The following is a 16,748-nucleotide window of genomic DNA, read 5'->3' as shown; positions in this document are numbered from 1 at the left end:
AGCAAAAAGCCTGCTGGGCTGGAACCAGGCAACTTTCACAAGCACCTGATAAACTCATCCCTTTATATTTACATAGCACTATCACATGCATAGTCTCATTTAATTTCTATAACAACCTTGATTGGAGTCTATATTTCCCAACTATTCTCTCTCCAAACTAGACCAAACTAAATCCAGAAAATAAAACTAAAGTTCAAATTCCAACAAAAATGTAAGCCCAAGATATTCAACCCTAGAGACTGGTTAGCTTTTTGGGGTTTTGTTTGTTTGTTTTTTGTTTTTTTGGCCACACTGTGTGGCATGCGGGATCTTAGTTCCCCAACCAGGGATTGAACCCATGCCCCCTGCAGTGGAAGTGCTGAGTCCTAACCACTAGACTGCCAGGGAATTCCCTGGTTAGCTTTTTGAAAATTACTGAGGAGCAAGGAATAGCCTCATCTCTATTGGCTTTTATTTTTAAGGATTAAAATCAAACCAAAAAAAGCTATTTTAGAATCTGTATTCAAGATTATGAAATCCAACTTTTGACCTACCTTCTCTTTGTGAGGCTCGTGACATGTGTTTCTCAGAAGATGAATTAGAATCACTATGATGAGAAGGTGAACCAGAAACTCTAGGACCGGATGAACTCGACAAAGTGGTAAGATCTTGAAAATACAAAACGTTCCGACAGTAAAGCTAGCAAAACTCTGGTAGTGTCTCTTAACTTTTTAATCATCTACTTGAACCATATTGTTAAAGTTCATCTGAAACATGGCAAGTACATATCCACCTAAAAGTGGCCTATAAAAAAGACTGAGGTGGGCAAGATAGCTCTTTGGAATGTCTAATCTAAGGCCTAGTCCCTTTCTAAAACCCTTTTTATATCAATGACTTCCTTAAGTGAAATAAAAATGAAAAACCAAATAAACATAGGAACATCTTAGGTTTCCCATCATTTCTGTAGTGAAATGGAACAAGGAAATTCAGCAAGAATGAAAACTGAGCTGTTCAGTTCAGCCTGTTGTTTTATGTTAGAATGGCATCCAAACAGGTCCATTACCGAGAACATGAACAGATCCTTCTTAAAGCATACCAACAACTTCTATCATCATTACTGAAATTATGTGAATACCATCTTTGAAATGCAATACAAACTTAACATTGAAATCTGGGAAAATAAAATGAATATCAGATAGGTGAGTCTGACGTATCATTCCAAATAGCAGTCTCTATTTCACACTTTTCTTGTGGCCACACATTTCTATGGGGACTTCTTATTAATCTAATTTCTTTGGATGGTATTAAGTATCAGACTTACCTTTAGAAGACAGAAAACCTTCCTGGTTTTTAAGCAAAACATGCCAATTTAGACCTTCTAAATCACTACTTCTCACTAAGCTCACTAAGCTAAAGTTGATTATTAATGTTTAACCTAAAAATTTGAAATGAAAAGGACTGTACTTGCACATTAATGAAATCCTTTGCTTGCAAATAAGTTGGTAAAACTTAAATTTCTACTTTTAGCAGTGAAATTAGGCAACTGCAATACAATGAGGCCTGCACATTCCCAAAGGAGTCTTCAGAAGTGGCCCTGTGCATAGAGAAAGATTCCAACCATTTGAAGTTGATTTTAAACAACAATTTATGAACGTTATATTTTCCAAATGCTTAAGTATTTTTTTCTGAGTTCTTGTTCATAAACACAATATTATAACTAATGAGTATGTTCCTATATCAGCCCTCTTCTTCCTAAAGGTAGATATAATATAGTCTCTATCGTGTAATGTAGTACAGAGTTTTCCTGAGCCCCCATTTTGCTTAAGTCCAATGGAATTGGCAACAGGAAAAGGAACAGGGCTTTAGCAAGAGGATGTTTATAGGTCATGAGATAAGATGGCACCAACTACCTGTGTCTGGACATCTGAAAGTCTAGGATACAATACAGACTTAAAATTAAAACTCTATATTGACTATAACTTAACAGCTCTGCTGGGTTCCAGAAAAACTTAAAAAAGATTGACAGTAATTTGGGCCATCACTAATTTTTGAGATAATGGTGATCTACAAATACTGATGAAGACTTTCTGGCTAGCAGAGGGCTAAAAAAATTTTTTTTAGAGTTAGAAGTTATTCTTCCTATATCATTTGTGAGACAGAGGCACAAATTAAAGCTATGTCAGAGATACATGTAGATCATTATACTTCCTTGGGAAAAAAGCTTTTACTGAGCTTTCCAAAGAATATCTTTTAACTTTCTTCCCTTCTTTCTGCTGTCATTCTCAGAATAGAAACATATACCATCCCCATGTCTGAGATTACTTAGAAAAAACTTTCTTTAATCAAAAAAGGAAAGCTTACCTGAACTCGATGTTGTTCTTCTTGCTCTCAGAATGGGATAGCTGCCTACTTCTAAAGACTTGGTTAAGTCAAGATCATGCAAAATCAAGAGATATCCAGAGGACGTTGAGATCAGCATTTTGGAACAATCTGGTGTTAATCTCATTCGCATGAGAAAACGTGTGTGGAAGAATTTCTTATGTGGACACCCATCTTCTGTACACCTACAAAAGAAATCAAACCAACAAAACCTAGAGTTATCATAAATATAAGCATTCAGTGATAGTCATATTTTTGCCCTTCAAACTAGAATTTAAACTTGATGTACACTCAGACTTATACATATGAAAAATTTTTGCTCACCATTCCTTCTTCCATCTCTAACTTTTTTTTAAAGATTATTATTTCTTTCTGAAGTATATTAAATAAAATTTTGTTGAGATAAACTCTCACTTTTTATTGTTCTGAAAATCTTTATTTCACTCTTTGATTAAAGGTTTAGCTGAGCCTATAACTTTAGGTTGATAGTTATTTCTTTCTGAATATTGAGGATAATATTCCAGTGAGTTCTGGCTTCTATTGTTGCTATTTTTAAGTCTACTATCAGTCGAATTGTTACTTTGGATAATTTTTTTTCCTTTGGTTGATCTTCTCCTTGTTTTGGAGTATTGCAGTTTCACTGTGACGTGTAAATTTGGATTTCTTTTCATTTATCTTCATTGGGATTCATTTGACTTTCTAAATCTTAAGATTCATATTGTTTATATATTCTGGAAAATTTTCCATCATTATTCCAATATTGCCTCTCACCTATTTTCTCTATTCTTTTGGAGCTCTAGATAGATATTTGAAACATTCCCATTTGACTCTCCTTGTCTAATAACTGCTCTTTCATGTTTTCTATCTCCTCATTTGCATATGTTGCCATCTTGGTAATTTATCAATATCTTTCTTAACCTGTTTTTTAAGCTGTGTTTGCTACTTGTTTTTATAGACTTCAATAGTTCTATTTCCTTACTTCTTTAAGTTCTATTTGGCTCTATTTCAAATCTGTATGATCTTTTGAATAGATTTTTATTCCTTGCCTATGTTTTTTAGTCCCCATTTTATTTCCTTTTTTATTATTTTTAAAACTCTGAACTTTGTCATCCCTACAGAAAAGTACATAAATAAGACATATGTAGAGTTTAAAGAAAAATGAACAGCTGTGATTCATCACCCATGTTAAGAGGTAGAACAATACCAGTACTTTAAAAGTCCCCTCTGTTTCTCTTTTCTGTAGCATCCTTCAGTCAGCATACAGGGCTTCAAGCATGCAATAACTTTTCTTATCTCTCTGAGGATATTTATAGGTTTTTAAAATTTTAAGTTTTCTTCTCCCTACGTAGTTTCTACTTTTTCCAAGATATCTCCCCATTTGTGTAAGTCTTTTCATAGAAACTTTTGTCAAATGTCTGATTATGTTTGGCTGTCTGCTCATAATTAAGAGTGGGGAACTAAAAAGCTGACTGGGAACTCTGAGTGCAAGGGTAGGCTTGAGCTTCACTAAATAGGGTGAAGCCATTTTTTGAGGAACTCCTAATGTCAGTACCTTTAGTTCATTAATGGAAAGAACTTGTGAGGATCTCTAAATTCAATATTCAGTGTGCATATGGTCACTTAATCCCCCTGATCTTGGTAAGGTACCCAAGCCTTCAACTGTGTCTGGCATCCTTTAATACAGATATTCTCTATTTTACCTCTTTAGAGAATAAAATTCAAAATTCCTGCTGAAATGCGAGGAGGTAAATAGCCCAGCAGTATGGATTAAGGGAGGAGATATAAGTTCTTAAATATCTTTCATTTGAATCCTTATTTTAGCTACCCTTTCTGTTACAGAGTACCGAGAGTTGCCAGTTACTGTGATTTTTGAGGATTTTGTATAAATATTCTTAAGTTCTTAACTTTTTCCCACTGCCAGTTTAGGATTCAGCTTTCTTGTACTTACTAGTAAGTAAGTTTAAGTGAGTTGCTGAGTCGGTTGCCACGCATCTTCCTGCCTTCCAGATTTTAAAACTTTATTGTCATTCCTTCCTTTCCTATTTCCCCATCTTATGAGTTTATACCCTTCATTTTAAAATTTGCTTATATTTAATTTTAGAGGAATCTTTTCATCCATAGATTCTATTTAGGTCTTACAATAACTTAAATGAAATTTTAGTTTTCTCCATAATGGTTATACAGATCTTCTGTTGCAATTTATTCCTGTGTACCAACTAAATTTTTTTAAGAACATTTATTTATTTATCTATTTATTTATTTTATTTATTTATTTATTTTATTTGGCTGTGCCACACGGCATGCATGATCTTAGTTCCCCCACCAGGGATCGAACCTGTGTCCCCTGCAGTGGAGTCATGGAGTCTTAACCACTGGACCACCAGGGGAGTCCCCAACTAAATTTTTTAATTACTAAAAACTATGTACTTAAAAAAAATTTTAATTGTTTGTAGTGATGTATAGGAACACTACTGATTTTTACATTTTGATCTTATATCTAACAACCTTAGTTAACGCTAATTAATTCTGATAATCTGTCAGTAGAATTTCTAGGGTTTTCTATATAGACCCTAGGTGTCTAAAAACTGTGGCCTATGGGCAAAATCTGGATCACTGCCTGTTTTTATATAAAAAGTTTGTTGGAACATAGCCATACCCATTCATGCATTGTCTATGGCTGCTCAGAGACAATATAACACACAAAGCCTAAAATATTTATTACACAGTCCTTTATAGAAAGTTTGCCAGCCCCTGATACAGATAATCGTATCATCTGAGAATGATATTGTTTCATTTTTTCCTTTCCAATCCTAATATATTCCAATCCTTATTTATTTTACTGCACCAACTAGGACCCTGCCTCCCTCCAACCCAAAACAATAGTGAACTGCAGGAGTAATAGCAAGCATGTTCTCCTTCCTGATTTTATAGAGAAAACGTCTAAAGTTTCACCATTTAAAAATGTGCTATAGGTTTTTAGTGCCTACTTTTGATCGGTTTCCTTCTATCTAGTCATCAATACAATCCAATTTTAGAACATTTTCATCACTCTAAAAAATCACTCTTGCCCATTAGCAGTCATTCCCTTTCCTACTCCCAGCCACAGATAACCACTAATCTACTTCCTGCCTATTGCTGACATTTCATATAAACAGAATCATACAATAAGTTGTCTTTTGGTTTGGCTTTTTCACTTAACTTTTTGGAGGTTCAGCCATATTGTAGCACGTAATAGTACTTTGTTCCTTCTCAGTACCACATAGTATTCTATTGTATCGATATACCACATCTTGTTCATCCTTTTACCAGTTGATAAGTATTTAGATTGGTTCTATTTTTTTGCTATTATGAATAACACTATTATAAGCATTCTTTGTGTGGACATATATATTCATTTCTCTTGGGTAGATATCTAGAAGTGGAATTGCTGGGTCATATGGCAACTCTGTGTTTAACATTTTAAGAAGCTGTCAAACTGTTTTCTAAAATGGCTGTACCATTTTATATTCCTACCAGCAATATATGAAGTTCCAGTTTCTCCATATTCTTGCCAATATTTGTTGCTGTCTTTTTTGTTAAAACCATCTTATTAGATGTGAAGTGGTATCTCATTTTGGTTTTAATTTGCATTTCCCTTAAGACTAATGATGTCAAACATCTTTTCAGGTGCTTATTAATCATTTGTGTATCACCCTTGGTGAAATGTCTATGTCAGTATCTCGCCCATTTTTAAATTGGGTTATCTGAATACATGTAAGTGAGTTAGAAGAATTCTTTATCTATTCTGGACACAAATCCTTTAGCAGATGTGATTTACAAATATCATATCCCATCCTGTAGTTTTTCTTTTCACTTTCATTTGTTGAACAGACTATCCTTTCCTGAACTACTGAATTACTTTAGTACCTTTATTGAAAATCAGCTGATCATAAATATAAGGGTTGATTTCTGGACTCAATTCTGTTCCCTTAATTTATATTAGACGTCTATCCTATGCCAGTACCACACTGTCTTGATTACTATGGCTTTGTAGAAATTTCTGAAATCAGGAAGTGTGAGTCTTCCAACTTGTCCAAAAAAAAGGCAGCTGGAATTTCGATAGGGATTGCCTTGAATCCATAGATTAATTTGGAGAGAATTGCCATCTTAATGATATTGAATCTTCCAATCCATGAGCATGGAATGGTCTCTCCATTCGTTTATATCTTCTTACATTTCTTACAGCAACGTTTTAGTTTTCAGCGTACAAATCTTGTACTTCTTTTGTTAAATTCATTCCTAGGTATTTTATTGTTTTTTAATGCTATTAGTGGAATTTTTTTCTTCATTTTTGGACTGTTCATTGCTTATGAATAGAAATACAATTGATTTTTATATATTAATCTAGTATATCTTATGACCTTGCTGAACTTATTAGTTCTAGTAGTTTTGTGAATTCAAGATTTTTTTTTTTGCGGTACGCGGGCCTCTCACTGTTGTGGCCTCTCCCGTTGCGGAGGCTCCGGATGCGCAGACTCAGCAGCCACGGCTCACGGGCTTAGCCGCTCCGCGGCATGTGAGATCTTCCCGGACCGGGGCACGAACCCATCTCCCCTGCATCGGCAGGTGGACTCTCAACCACTGCGCCACCAGGGAAGCCCCAAGATTTTTGATATATAAAATCATATCTTCTACATATGAAGATAGTTTTACTTCTTTCCAATCTACATGCCTGTTATTTTTCTTGTCTGTACTTGCAGTGCAGTTGTACTTCCAATACAGTGTTGTATAAAAGTGATGAGAGCAGACATCCTTGCCTTGTTCCCAGTCTTAGGGGGAATGTATTTAGTCTTTCAACATTAAGTATGATTTTAGCTGTAGGTTTTTCATAGCTGTCCTTTACCAGGTTGAGGAAGTTCCCTATTATTCCTAGTTTTATCACAAATGGGTGTTGGATTTTGTCAAGTGCTTTTTCTGACTTTATTGAGATGATCATATATATGGGCTTTGACCTTTATTAATGTGATGTATTACATTGATTTTTAGATGTTAAACCAACCCTATCTATATTCCTGGAATAAATTCCACTTGGTCGTGACATATAATCCTTTATATATGTTGCTAGGTTTGATTTGCTAATATTTTGTTGAGGACTTTTATCAAATTTTTGGGAGAGGGATATTGGTCTGTAGTTTTCTATTCTTAATGATGTTTGTCTGGTTTGATATCAGAGTAATACTAGCCTCATAAAATGAGTTGGGAAGTGCTCTCCCCTCCTCTATTTACTGTAAGTGTTTGTGAAGGATTAATATTATTTATTCTGTAAATGTTTGGTAAAATTCACCAGTGAGGTGTTTTGGACCTGAGCTTTTCATTGTGGGAAGATTTTAAAATTCGATTTTAAACCAATTCAATTTCTTTACTTGCTATGTAGGTCAGTAGGTCTATAGACTTTCTATTTGCTCTTGAGTCAGTTTAAGTAATTTGTGATTCTGTAGGTATTTGTTTATGTAAGTTGTCTGATTTGTTGCCATAGAGTTTTTCATTGTATTCCTTTGTAATCCTTTTATTTTTTTTTATAAGGTTGATAATGATGTCCCTTCTTTTGTTTTTAATTATGAACAAGTGTTGAATTTTATTCTTCAGTTGAAACAATCATATGGATTTTTCTATTTAACCTGGTGTGATAAATTATACTAATAGAATTTCTATTGATAAATCTTTTCATTTCTAGAATAAACCCAACTTGGTCATGATATATTTTTTTAAATTAATTAATTAATTTATTTATTTTTGGCTGTGTTGGGTCTTCGTTTCTGTGCGAGGGCTTTCTCCAGTTACAGCGAGCGGGGGCCACTCTTCATCGTGGTGCGCGGGCCTCTCACTATCGCGGCCTCTCGTTGTGGAGCACAGGCTCCAGACACGCAGGCTCAGTAGTTGTGGCTCACAGGCCCATTTGCTCTGCGGCATGTGGGATCCTCCCAGACCAGGGCTCGAACCCGTGTCGCCTGCATCGGCAGGCAGACTCTCAAACACTGTGCCACCAGGGAAGCCCGGTCATGATATTTTGATTAATATCTTACAGGATCCAATTTCCCTTTTTTAGAATGTTCGCATCTACATCCATAGTACAGACTGACCTTTCATTTTGAGTTTGTGTATCAAGGTCATACCTGAGGTAAGAATTCCATTTTTCTGGAATCTGAACAGTTTAATAAGATTGGAATGTTCTGTTTCTTGTAATATTTGGTAGAAGTCACCTGTAAAATTGACAGGCTGCTGTTTTATTAGTAGATAGGTATTTTTTAAAAAAATATTTATTTATTTACTTATTTGGTGGCGCTGGGCCTTCGTTGCTGTGTGCAGGATCTTCATTGCAGCATGCGGGTTCTTTTCTTTCTTTTTTTAAAAAAATCTTTTATTATTATTATTTATTTATTTAGGCTGTGCTGGGTCTTAGTTGCAGCATGCGGACTTCTTAGTTGCCACACATATGTGGGATCTAGTTCCCCAACCAGGGATCGAACTCAGGCCCCCTGCATGGGAGTGTGGACCACCAGGGAAGTCCCAGTAGATAGGTTTTAAGTGATTTTTTTCATTTCTCTAATAGCTAAGGCAGAAGTGACAGCCCTGCATGAAAACTAGCCAGAGCTGATGATGCAGGTGGCAGTGCTGGAACTGGATCCTGCGATTAGTCTGCTATGTAAGGGGGGCTTCAGCTACTAGATCATAGGGAGAGATCTTGAGGAAAGTATCTCTAGAAGAGGTGCCACGGTACCCAGAAGGTGCCAGGATATGACACATGGGGATGATTCATGACAGTGACTATTTATCAATTAGTATGGAAGAAGTTCAATCTTATAACAACCTTTTCAGCTGAACCAGTGCATAATGGTTAAATATCAGTCCTGGTAATAAGTCTATTTCACGTTTTCTATTTCTTCCTTGATCAGTTTTGCATAGGTGTATTTTTTGTGTAAACTATTTCATCAAAGTTTTCAAGTATATTGGCAAAAGGTGATCTTATTATCTTACTCTATATTTTTTATTGTCTTCTTTCTAATTGCTGAGATTGTGTCCTCTTTTTTTCTTAATGTATCTTATCAGAGAAGAGCAGGCTTTTAAAAAATCTTTATTGTATTTCATTTTCTATTTCATTAATTTCTGCTTTTTTAAAAAAAGATATTTATCATTTCCATACATCTACTTTCATCAGGTTTACCCTTTTTTATCTTTTTCAGACTTTTTGAGTAAGATGTTTAGTTCATTAATTTTTAGTCTATCTATCTCCTGATTTCACTATGATTTTTTTCTTTGATCCATTAATTATTTAGGAAGCAAGTTTATAAGTCTCCAAACCTGGGAATTTTTATTTACCTCTGGTTCATTAAACTGTACTGGGATCAGGGAAAATGGTTTGTGTGATAACAATTCTTTGATATTGGTTGAGACTTACTTCGTAGTCCAGAACACGCTCAATTTTTGTACATGTTCAAACTTTGCTTTAGAGGATGTATTCACTATTTGGGAGCAGAATTCTACATATGCCTACTAAATCAAGCTTATTAATATTATTAAAATATTCTATAGACTTACTAGTTTTTTGGTCTATTTTATCTATTAGTAAATGAGAGAATGATGTTAATATTTTCCACTGAGATGGAGATTCTCACTTTTTTCTTGTCTGTTTTTGCTTTTTATGGTTTGAGGCTATGTTATTAGGTACACACAAGATAAGAATTTTTATGTTCTAGTGAAATAAAGCTTCTAATATAGTACCTTTTTAAAATCACTAATAATGCTGTATGCCTTAAACTCTATTTTGTCTGCTATTAATGTAGATATAACTATTTTTCTTTGATTTGTATTTATCTTTTATTTTTTCCCATCATTTTACTTTCAAACTTTCTGTGTTTGTATGTTTTAGGTATACTACTTATGAAGAACATAGAGTTTGTTTCTGTTTTTTTAATCCATCTAGTACTATCTAATAACTGGTTACATTAGTCCATATATACTTACTCTAATTGTTGATATTCCATTATCTGCCTATCATATTCTTGTGCTTCCTAATTTGCCTGTTTTTTTTAAAAAATGATTTCCCCCCCCTTCTTCTCTGCCTCTATTGGATTGATTGTATTTTTTAGCTTTTATCCTTCTACTAATTTGGAAGTTATTTATATTCCTATTCAAATTTTATTTCTAAACTAAAAAATAATTAGTCCTAAATTTAAACAGACACGCTTGTCTTAGTTTAAAGATAATCAGTAGCTCTATGCTTTGCTCAAACAATATGAATAACTAGAAATCTTTAAGAATACCCCCCTAGTTTTACATATGAGCTCTAAAAAGAATATTTCAGAAACGTTCCTGGTGTATATTATTACTGTATTGTCATTTTACCAAAGCTAGCAACAGGAATATTATAATTATTTCCCAAACTTTAACTCTTTCAATTCTCTATAAGGAGATATTCTACTGAAGTGTTTCACAACACAGGCATTAGTGACATTTTAGATGGGATGACTGGTCCCCTGTGCAAACTGTCCCATGCACTGCAGAATGTTTAGAAACTCTGATCCCTGCTGACTAAATGCCAGTAGAAATCCTCCTCTCTTCTCCTGTAGTGACAACTAAAACTGCACTACACATTATTTCCAAACGTTCCCCTAAGGATCAGTACCACTCCAACTGAGAAACCACTCTTCTAATGCATGAAAACAAAGTGCAAAAATTACAAAATAGATTTAGAATTGAAGGACCAAAGAGTGAAAAACATTTCAGTTCCACAAAGGAAATAATAACAAAAATAGTTTTCCTTAAGTTCAGGAAACTCATTTTATAAACCAGTTTTCATCATTAACTATATTACTTGGTCTCCTTTCCACATAATTTTCTCCAAGTTTTTTAGTCACAATATGTGACTAAGTGCAAGGAACAAGATGGAATCACTTTCTGATTGTTTTTTCCCAAAGCCAGTTTATTTCTCCTAAAGAGATATGAGAGCTAAGACAGAACACTGAATTTGTTTACCATCTTAAAAACATTTTTTTGTTTTTCATAATCCTAACATGACCTCCTATTCACAAACCTGTTGGTGTCCCAAATAATGACATTTCCATCAAATCCTGACGTTACTAAGAGTCTTGTATTAGTATCATATTCGATGTTCTTCACCCAGCTAGTGTGACCATGTAAAGTGCATACTTTGCTGTTCAGTTTTCTCAGATCCCATAGTGCTATTGTAGTGTCATCAGAGCAGGTAGCAAACAGCCGGTTATCAAGAAATCTACAAAGCAGAAAAGAAAAACTAGTTCATTTAATCTCTTATTAAAGAAAAACTGAGAAGCAGTCTCTGTATTAGGAATCAAGAAAACAAATCAAAAAAGGACTACAAACTCACTGTATAAACCCAGTGATTCTAATATATAATAAATAGTAAGTATAATTCACATAACCACAGAGAAGGATACTATGATTTAGTGAGGGCCATGTTGCAATTTTATCTGTTTTACATTATTGATTTTTACTCAAAACTAGAAATAGGGGTGGGTGTTTAGAGAACAGTGCTAGAGAAAATGAATTTTAGAATCTGTATAGGAAACACAAATGGTGAGAGACAATTTAATAGGAGACAAAGGAGATTTTGAATACTTAATTGCAAGTGAAACATGTTAAGCATAAAGTGTTCAAAATTATGAGAAATATTTACTCTGCTACCAATAACATCTCTATCTATTTAGAGTACATTTCTCTTTAGAATACATTTACATATAAAAATTGCTACTAAAGTGCCATAATTTTTAATCTATTAATTCAAAGCCATTCCCCAAATAATCTCACTTCTAGGACAACCAAGAAGAAATGGAAAAATTCTTAAAAAGGTAGTTTCCCAAGGCTGAACCAGGAAGAAGTAGAAAATATGAACAGATCAATTACCAGCAATGAAATTGAATCAGTAATTTAAAAACTCCCCACAGGGACTTCCCTGGCAGTCCAGTGGTTAGGACTCTGCGCTTTCACTGCCGAGGGCCCAGATTCAGTCCCTGGTCTGGGAACTAAGATCCCGAAAGCTGTGTGGCGCAGCCAAATAAATAGATAAATAAATTTTTAAAAATTAAAAAATAAAAATAGGGCTTCCCTGGTGGCATAGTGGTTAAGAATCTGCCTGCCAATGCAGAGGACACACATTCGAGCCCTGGTCCAGGAAGATCCCACATGCTGCGGAACAACTAAGCCCGTGTGCCACAACTAACTGCGCCTGTGCTCTAGAGCCTGCAAGCCACAACTACTGAGCCCACATGCCACAACTACTGAAGCCCGTGCACCTAGAGCCTGTGCTCCGCAACAAAAGAAGTCACCTCAATAAGAAGCCCATGCACCACAACGAAGAGCAGCCCCCTCTTGCCACAACTAGAGAAAGCCCGCACGCAGCAACGAAGACCCAACACAGCCAAAAAATAAATTAATTAATTTAAAAAACAAATAAGGTCCCTGTGCTACTCTATAGCACAGGGAAATCTACTCAGTACTCTGTAATAACTACATGGGAAAAGACTCTGAAAAAGAATATATATATATATATATATATATATATATATATATAAAACTAAATCACTTTGCTGTACACCTGAAACTAACAAAACACTGTAAATCAACTATACTCCAATATAAAATAAATTAAAAAAAACGACTTAGGGTGGGAAGCTGTTGTTACTTAGTGATTATATATATTTCAAAATAATTTTATGGCTATGCATAAATTAGTTTGTAAACTACATTAATAAATTAATAAGATTTTTTTAAAAACTTAAAAGCTTTTGTACAGCAAAGGAAACTATTGACAAAATAGTTTGAAAAGACAACCTACTGAATGGGAGAAGATACTGCAAATGATACAGCTGATAAAAGGTTAATATCCAAAATATATAAACAGCTTATACAACTCAACATCAAAAAATACTAACAACCCATCTTTTAATTTTTAATTTTTCCAAAGAGAAAATGCAGATGGCCAAAAAACACATGAAAAGATTAAAAAACCACAATGAGGTATCACCTCACACCTGTCAGAATGGCTATCATCAAAAAGAACACAAATATCAAATGTTGGTGGGTATGGGGAGAAAAAGGAACCCTCATACACTGATGGTGGAAATGTAAATGGGTACAGGCACTGTGGAAAACAGTATAGAGGTTTCTCAGAAGCTAAAAATAGAACTACCATATGACCCAGCAATTCCACTCCTGAGTATATATCTGAAAAAAACAAAAACACTAATTCAAAAAGATACATGCACTCCAATGTTTATAGCAGCATTATTTACAATTGCCATCGTATGAAATCAACCTATGTGTCCATCAACAGATGAATGGATAAAGAAGATGTGTTATATATATACAATCGAATACTACTCAGCCATAAAAAGGAATGAAACTTTGCCATTTGCAGCAACATGGATGGACTTAGAGGGCATTATGCTAAGTGAAATAAGTCAGAGAAAGACAAATACTATATCACTTATATGTAGAATCTAAAAAATACAACAAACTAGTGAATAAAATAAAAAAGAAGGCAGACACAGAAACAGAGAATAAACAAGTGGTTACCAGTGGGGAGAGGGAAGCAGGGAGGGGCAGGAGAGGGGTAGGAGGGGAAAAAAAAATGGGGTTATTATGGGATTATATGAAATCATCTGTGTGAAACTTTTGAAAATTGTAAAGCACTACAGAACTTTAAAAAATCTTTCATTCAGTAAAAAAAGAGAAAACATACCATCATTTTTTATCTATTAATTCAAAAGCATTCCCCAAATAATCTCACTTAGCAACATTTTATTAGGACCAGTCAAGATTACAAAATAGATAATTAACAGTTTTCCAAGGCAATAGAAATAAAAGCAAAATTACATAAATGGGACCTAATCAAACTTATAAGCTTTTGCACAGCAAAGGAAACCATAAACCAAATGAAAAGACAACCTATGGACTGGGAGAAAATACTTGCAAACGATGTGACCTCCAAGGGCATTGCTAATTATTAGAGAAATGCAAATCAAAACTACAATGAGGTATCACCTTACAAAATGGCCATCATTAAAAAGTGTACAAATAAGGGCTTCCCTGGTGGCGCAGTGGTTGAGAGTCCGCCTGCCGATGCAGGGGACGCAGGTTCGTGCCCCGGTCCGGGAGGATCCTGCATGCCGCGGAGCGGCTGGGCCCGTGAGCCGTGGCTGCTGGGCCTGCGCGTCCGGAGCCTGTGCTCTGCGGCGGGAGAGGCCACAGCAGTGAGAGGCCCGCGTACCGCAAAAAAAAAAAAAGTGTACAAATAATTAATGCTGGAGAGGATGTGGAGAAAAGGGAACCCTCCTACACTGTTGGTGGGAATGTAAACTGGTATATCCACTATGGAAAACAGTATGGAGGTTCCTTAAAAAACTAAAAATAGAATTGCCATACGATCCAGCAATCCCACTCCTGGGAATATATCAGGAAACTCTAATTCAAAAAAAGACATGTACCCCAATGTTCATTGCAGCACTATTACAATAGCCAAGACACGGAAGCAACCTAAATGCTCATGGACAGATGAACAGATAAAGAAGACGTGATATATATGTACAAAGGAATACTACTCAGCCATAATAAAGAATGAAATAATGCCATTTGCAATAACCTGGATGGACCTAGAGATTATCATACTAAGTGAAATAAGACAGAGAAAGACAAATATGGTATGATATCACTTACATGTGGAATCTAAAAGATGATACAAATGAACTTATTTATAAAACAGAAACAGACTCACAGCCCTAGAAAACAAACTTATGGTTACAAAAGGGGAAAGGGGGTTGGATAAACTAGGAGTTTGGGATTAGCAGAAACAAACTACTATATAGAAAATAGATAAACAACAAGGTCCTACTGTATAGCACAGGGAACTATATTCAATGTTGTAATAAACCACAATGAGAGAATATGAAAAATATATATATATAACTGAATCACTTTGCTGTATATCAGAAAATAACACAACATTGTAAATCAACTATACTTCTATAAAAACAAAAACAAAGTAGACAATTAAAATACTCTATAATTCAGATTTTTAATTATTTTACACTAATTTCTCAATCCTTAGAATATATTTTATATAAACACTTAAAAAATAACCTACCTATCACATTTTAATTTCTGCTCAATTCAACATTAGGATGCTTTCTCTAACATATCTTTTATATATAACTACCTAATCTCTCGCAGAAGAAATGAATTCTGGAGTTTCTTCTAATATATATATATATATATAGTTATTTTGAATTATTATTACTTAGAATTATATAAAATTATTTTGTCTCAGAAATCAATCTCAATATCCACAACACCATAATGGCCTTCCTGAAACTAACACGATTTTAAAATCCCAGGCTTTTGTACAGGCTGTTTCTGCTACCTGAAACCACATCCTCCCTACATCTTGACCTGGATAACACTTGCTTTCTTTTTAATAGCCAGCTATCATCCCTTCCAGGAAAGCTTCTCTCTCTATCCAGCCTGGGCCAGATTTACCGATATTCTAACTTCCTAAAGCACTCTACAGTTGTATGGTAATACTTAATGTTACAGTGTAAGGAATAAATTTACAAGGCTATAAACTCCTTGAAGGCAGGGGAAACCTGTCTGCATAATTCATGATTAGATCTGCAGTACCCAACACACACAGTCCCACTCACAAATATTTATTAAATAAATGAATAAGATAGAAGTTCACTGCCTAGTGAGAAGACATTAGAAATACATAGTTATACAAAATACATGTGTGGGGAGTAAGCAAAGAGGATGTTTAGGACAGGTTTCATGGTGGTGTCATGTGAACTGACTTAAAAAAAATGAGCAGGAACACCCTAAGTGGCCAAGGGGTAAGCAAAGTTACAAAGGTGTGTACGGGGATGGTGTACTCTGAGAGGCAACAGCAGTTAGAAGTGCTGTGTGTGCAAAAGTAGAGACAAGTAGAGAATACATCATGGTATTATTCTATAGTGATTCCCAATAACTATTTCTTAATTATAAATACATGCCCATTGAAAATATTTTTTTAAATGGAAAAAAATCCAACACCAAAAATAACCACTGTAATTGATATTTAGCCTAATTCATGTATTTCAAGCCTAATATTATTTCATAACTATTTTGCCATGTCATTAAAGATTCATTGACAAAATAATTCTTAATGGCTGAATAGCATTCACCGTATGAGTGAACCATAATCTCTTCTATTTTAAACTAATTTGCAATTTTTGGATGTTTAGATTGCTGCCAATTTATTACTATTCAAAACACAATGATGGAATATGCTAACAGCCAAATATTAATCACATTCCTAGTTATTTTTCTAAATACATTTCCAGAAA

The 16,748-nt window shown here is 34.6% G+C and overlaps 1 protein-coding gene across 2 annotated transcripts in view; it reads right to left on the bottom strand.

Annotated features, from left to right (window-relative positions):
• Positions 1 to 16,748, bottom strand: part of DCAF10 (DDB1 and CUL4 associated factor 10) — a 53,131-nt gene that overhangs the window by 5,591 nt on the left and 30,792 nt on the right. For both annotated transcript variants that reach the window (XM_029201959.1, XM_029201960.1), the window contains 3 exons: positions 11,429 to 11,626; positions 2,341 to 2,543; positions 534 to 647 (listed from right to left, as the gene is read on the bottom strand). In XM_029201959.1, the coding sequence (XP_029057792.1) occupies positions 534 to 647; positions 2,341 to 2,543; positions 11,429 to 11,626 (515 nt within the window). The remainder of the gene's footprint in view (positions 1 to 533; positions 648 to 2,340; positions 2,544 to 11,428; positions 11,627 to 16,748) is intronic.

Source organism: Monodon monoceros, unplaced genomic scaffold (assembly GCF_005190385.1).
Source record: "Monodon monoceros isolate NGI ecotype Baffin Bay Population unplaced genomic scaffold, NGI_Narwhal_1 Super_Scaffold_5, whole genome shotgun sequence".
NCBI classification, from domain to species: Eukaryota; Metazoa; Chordata; class Mammalia; order Artiodactyla; family Monodontidae; genus Monodon; species Monodon monoceros.
This window is presented reverse-complemented; position numbering and strand designations above follow the sequence as displayed.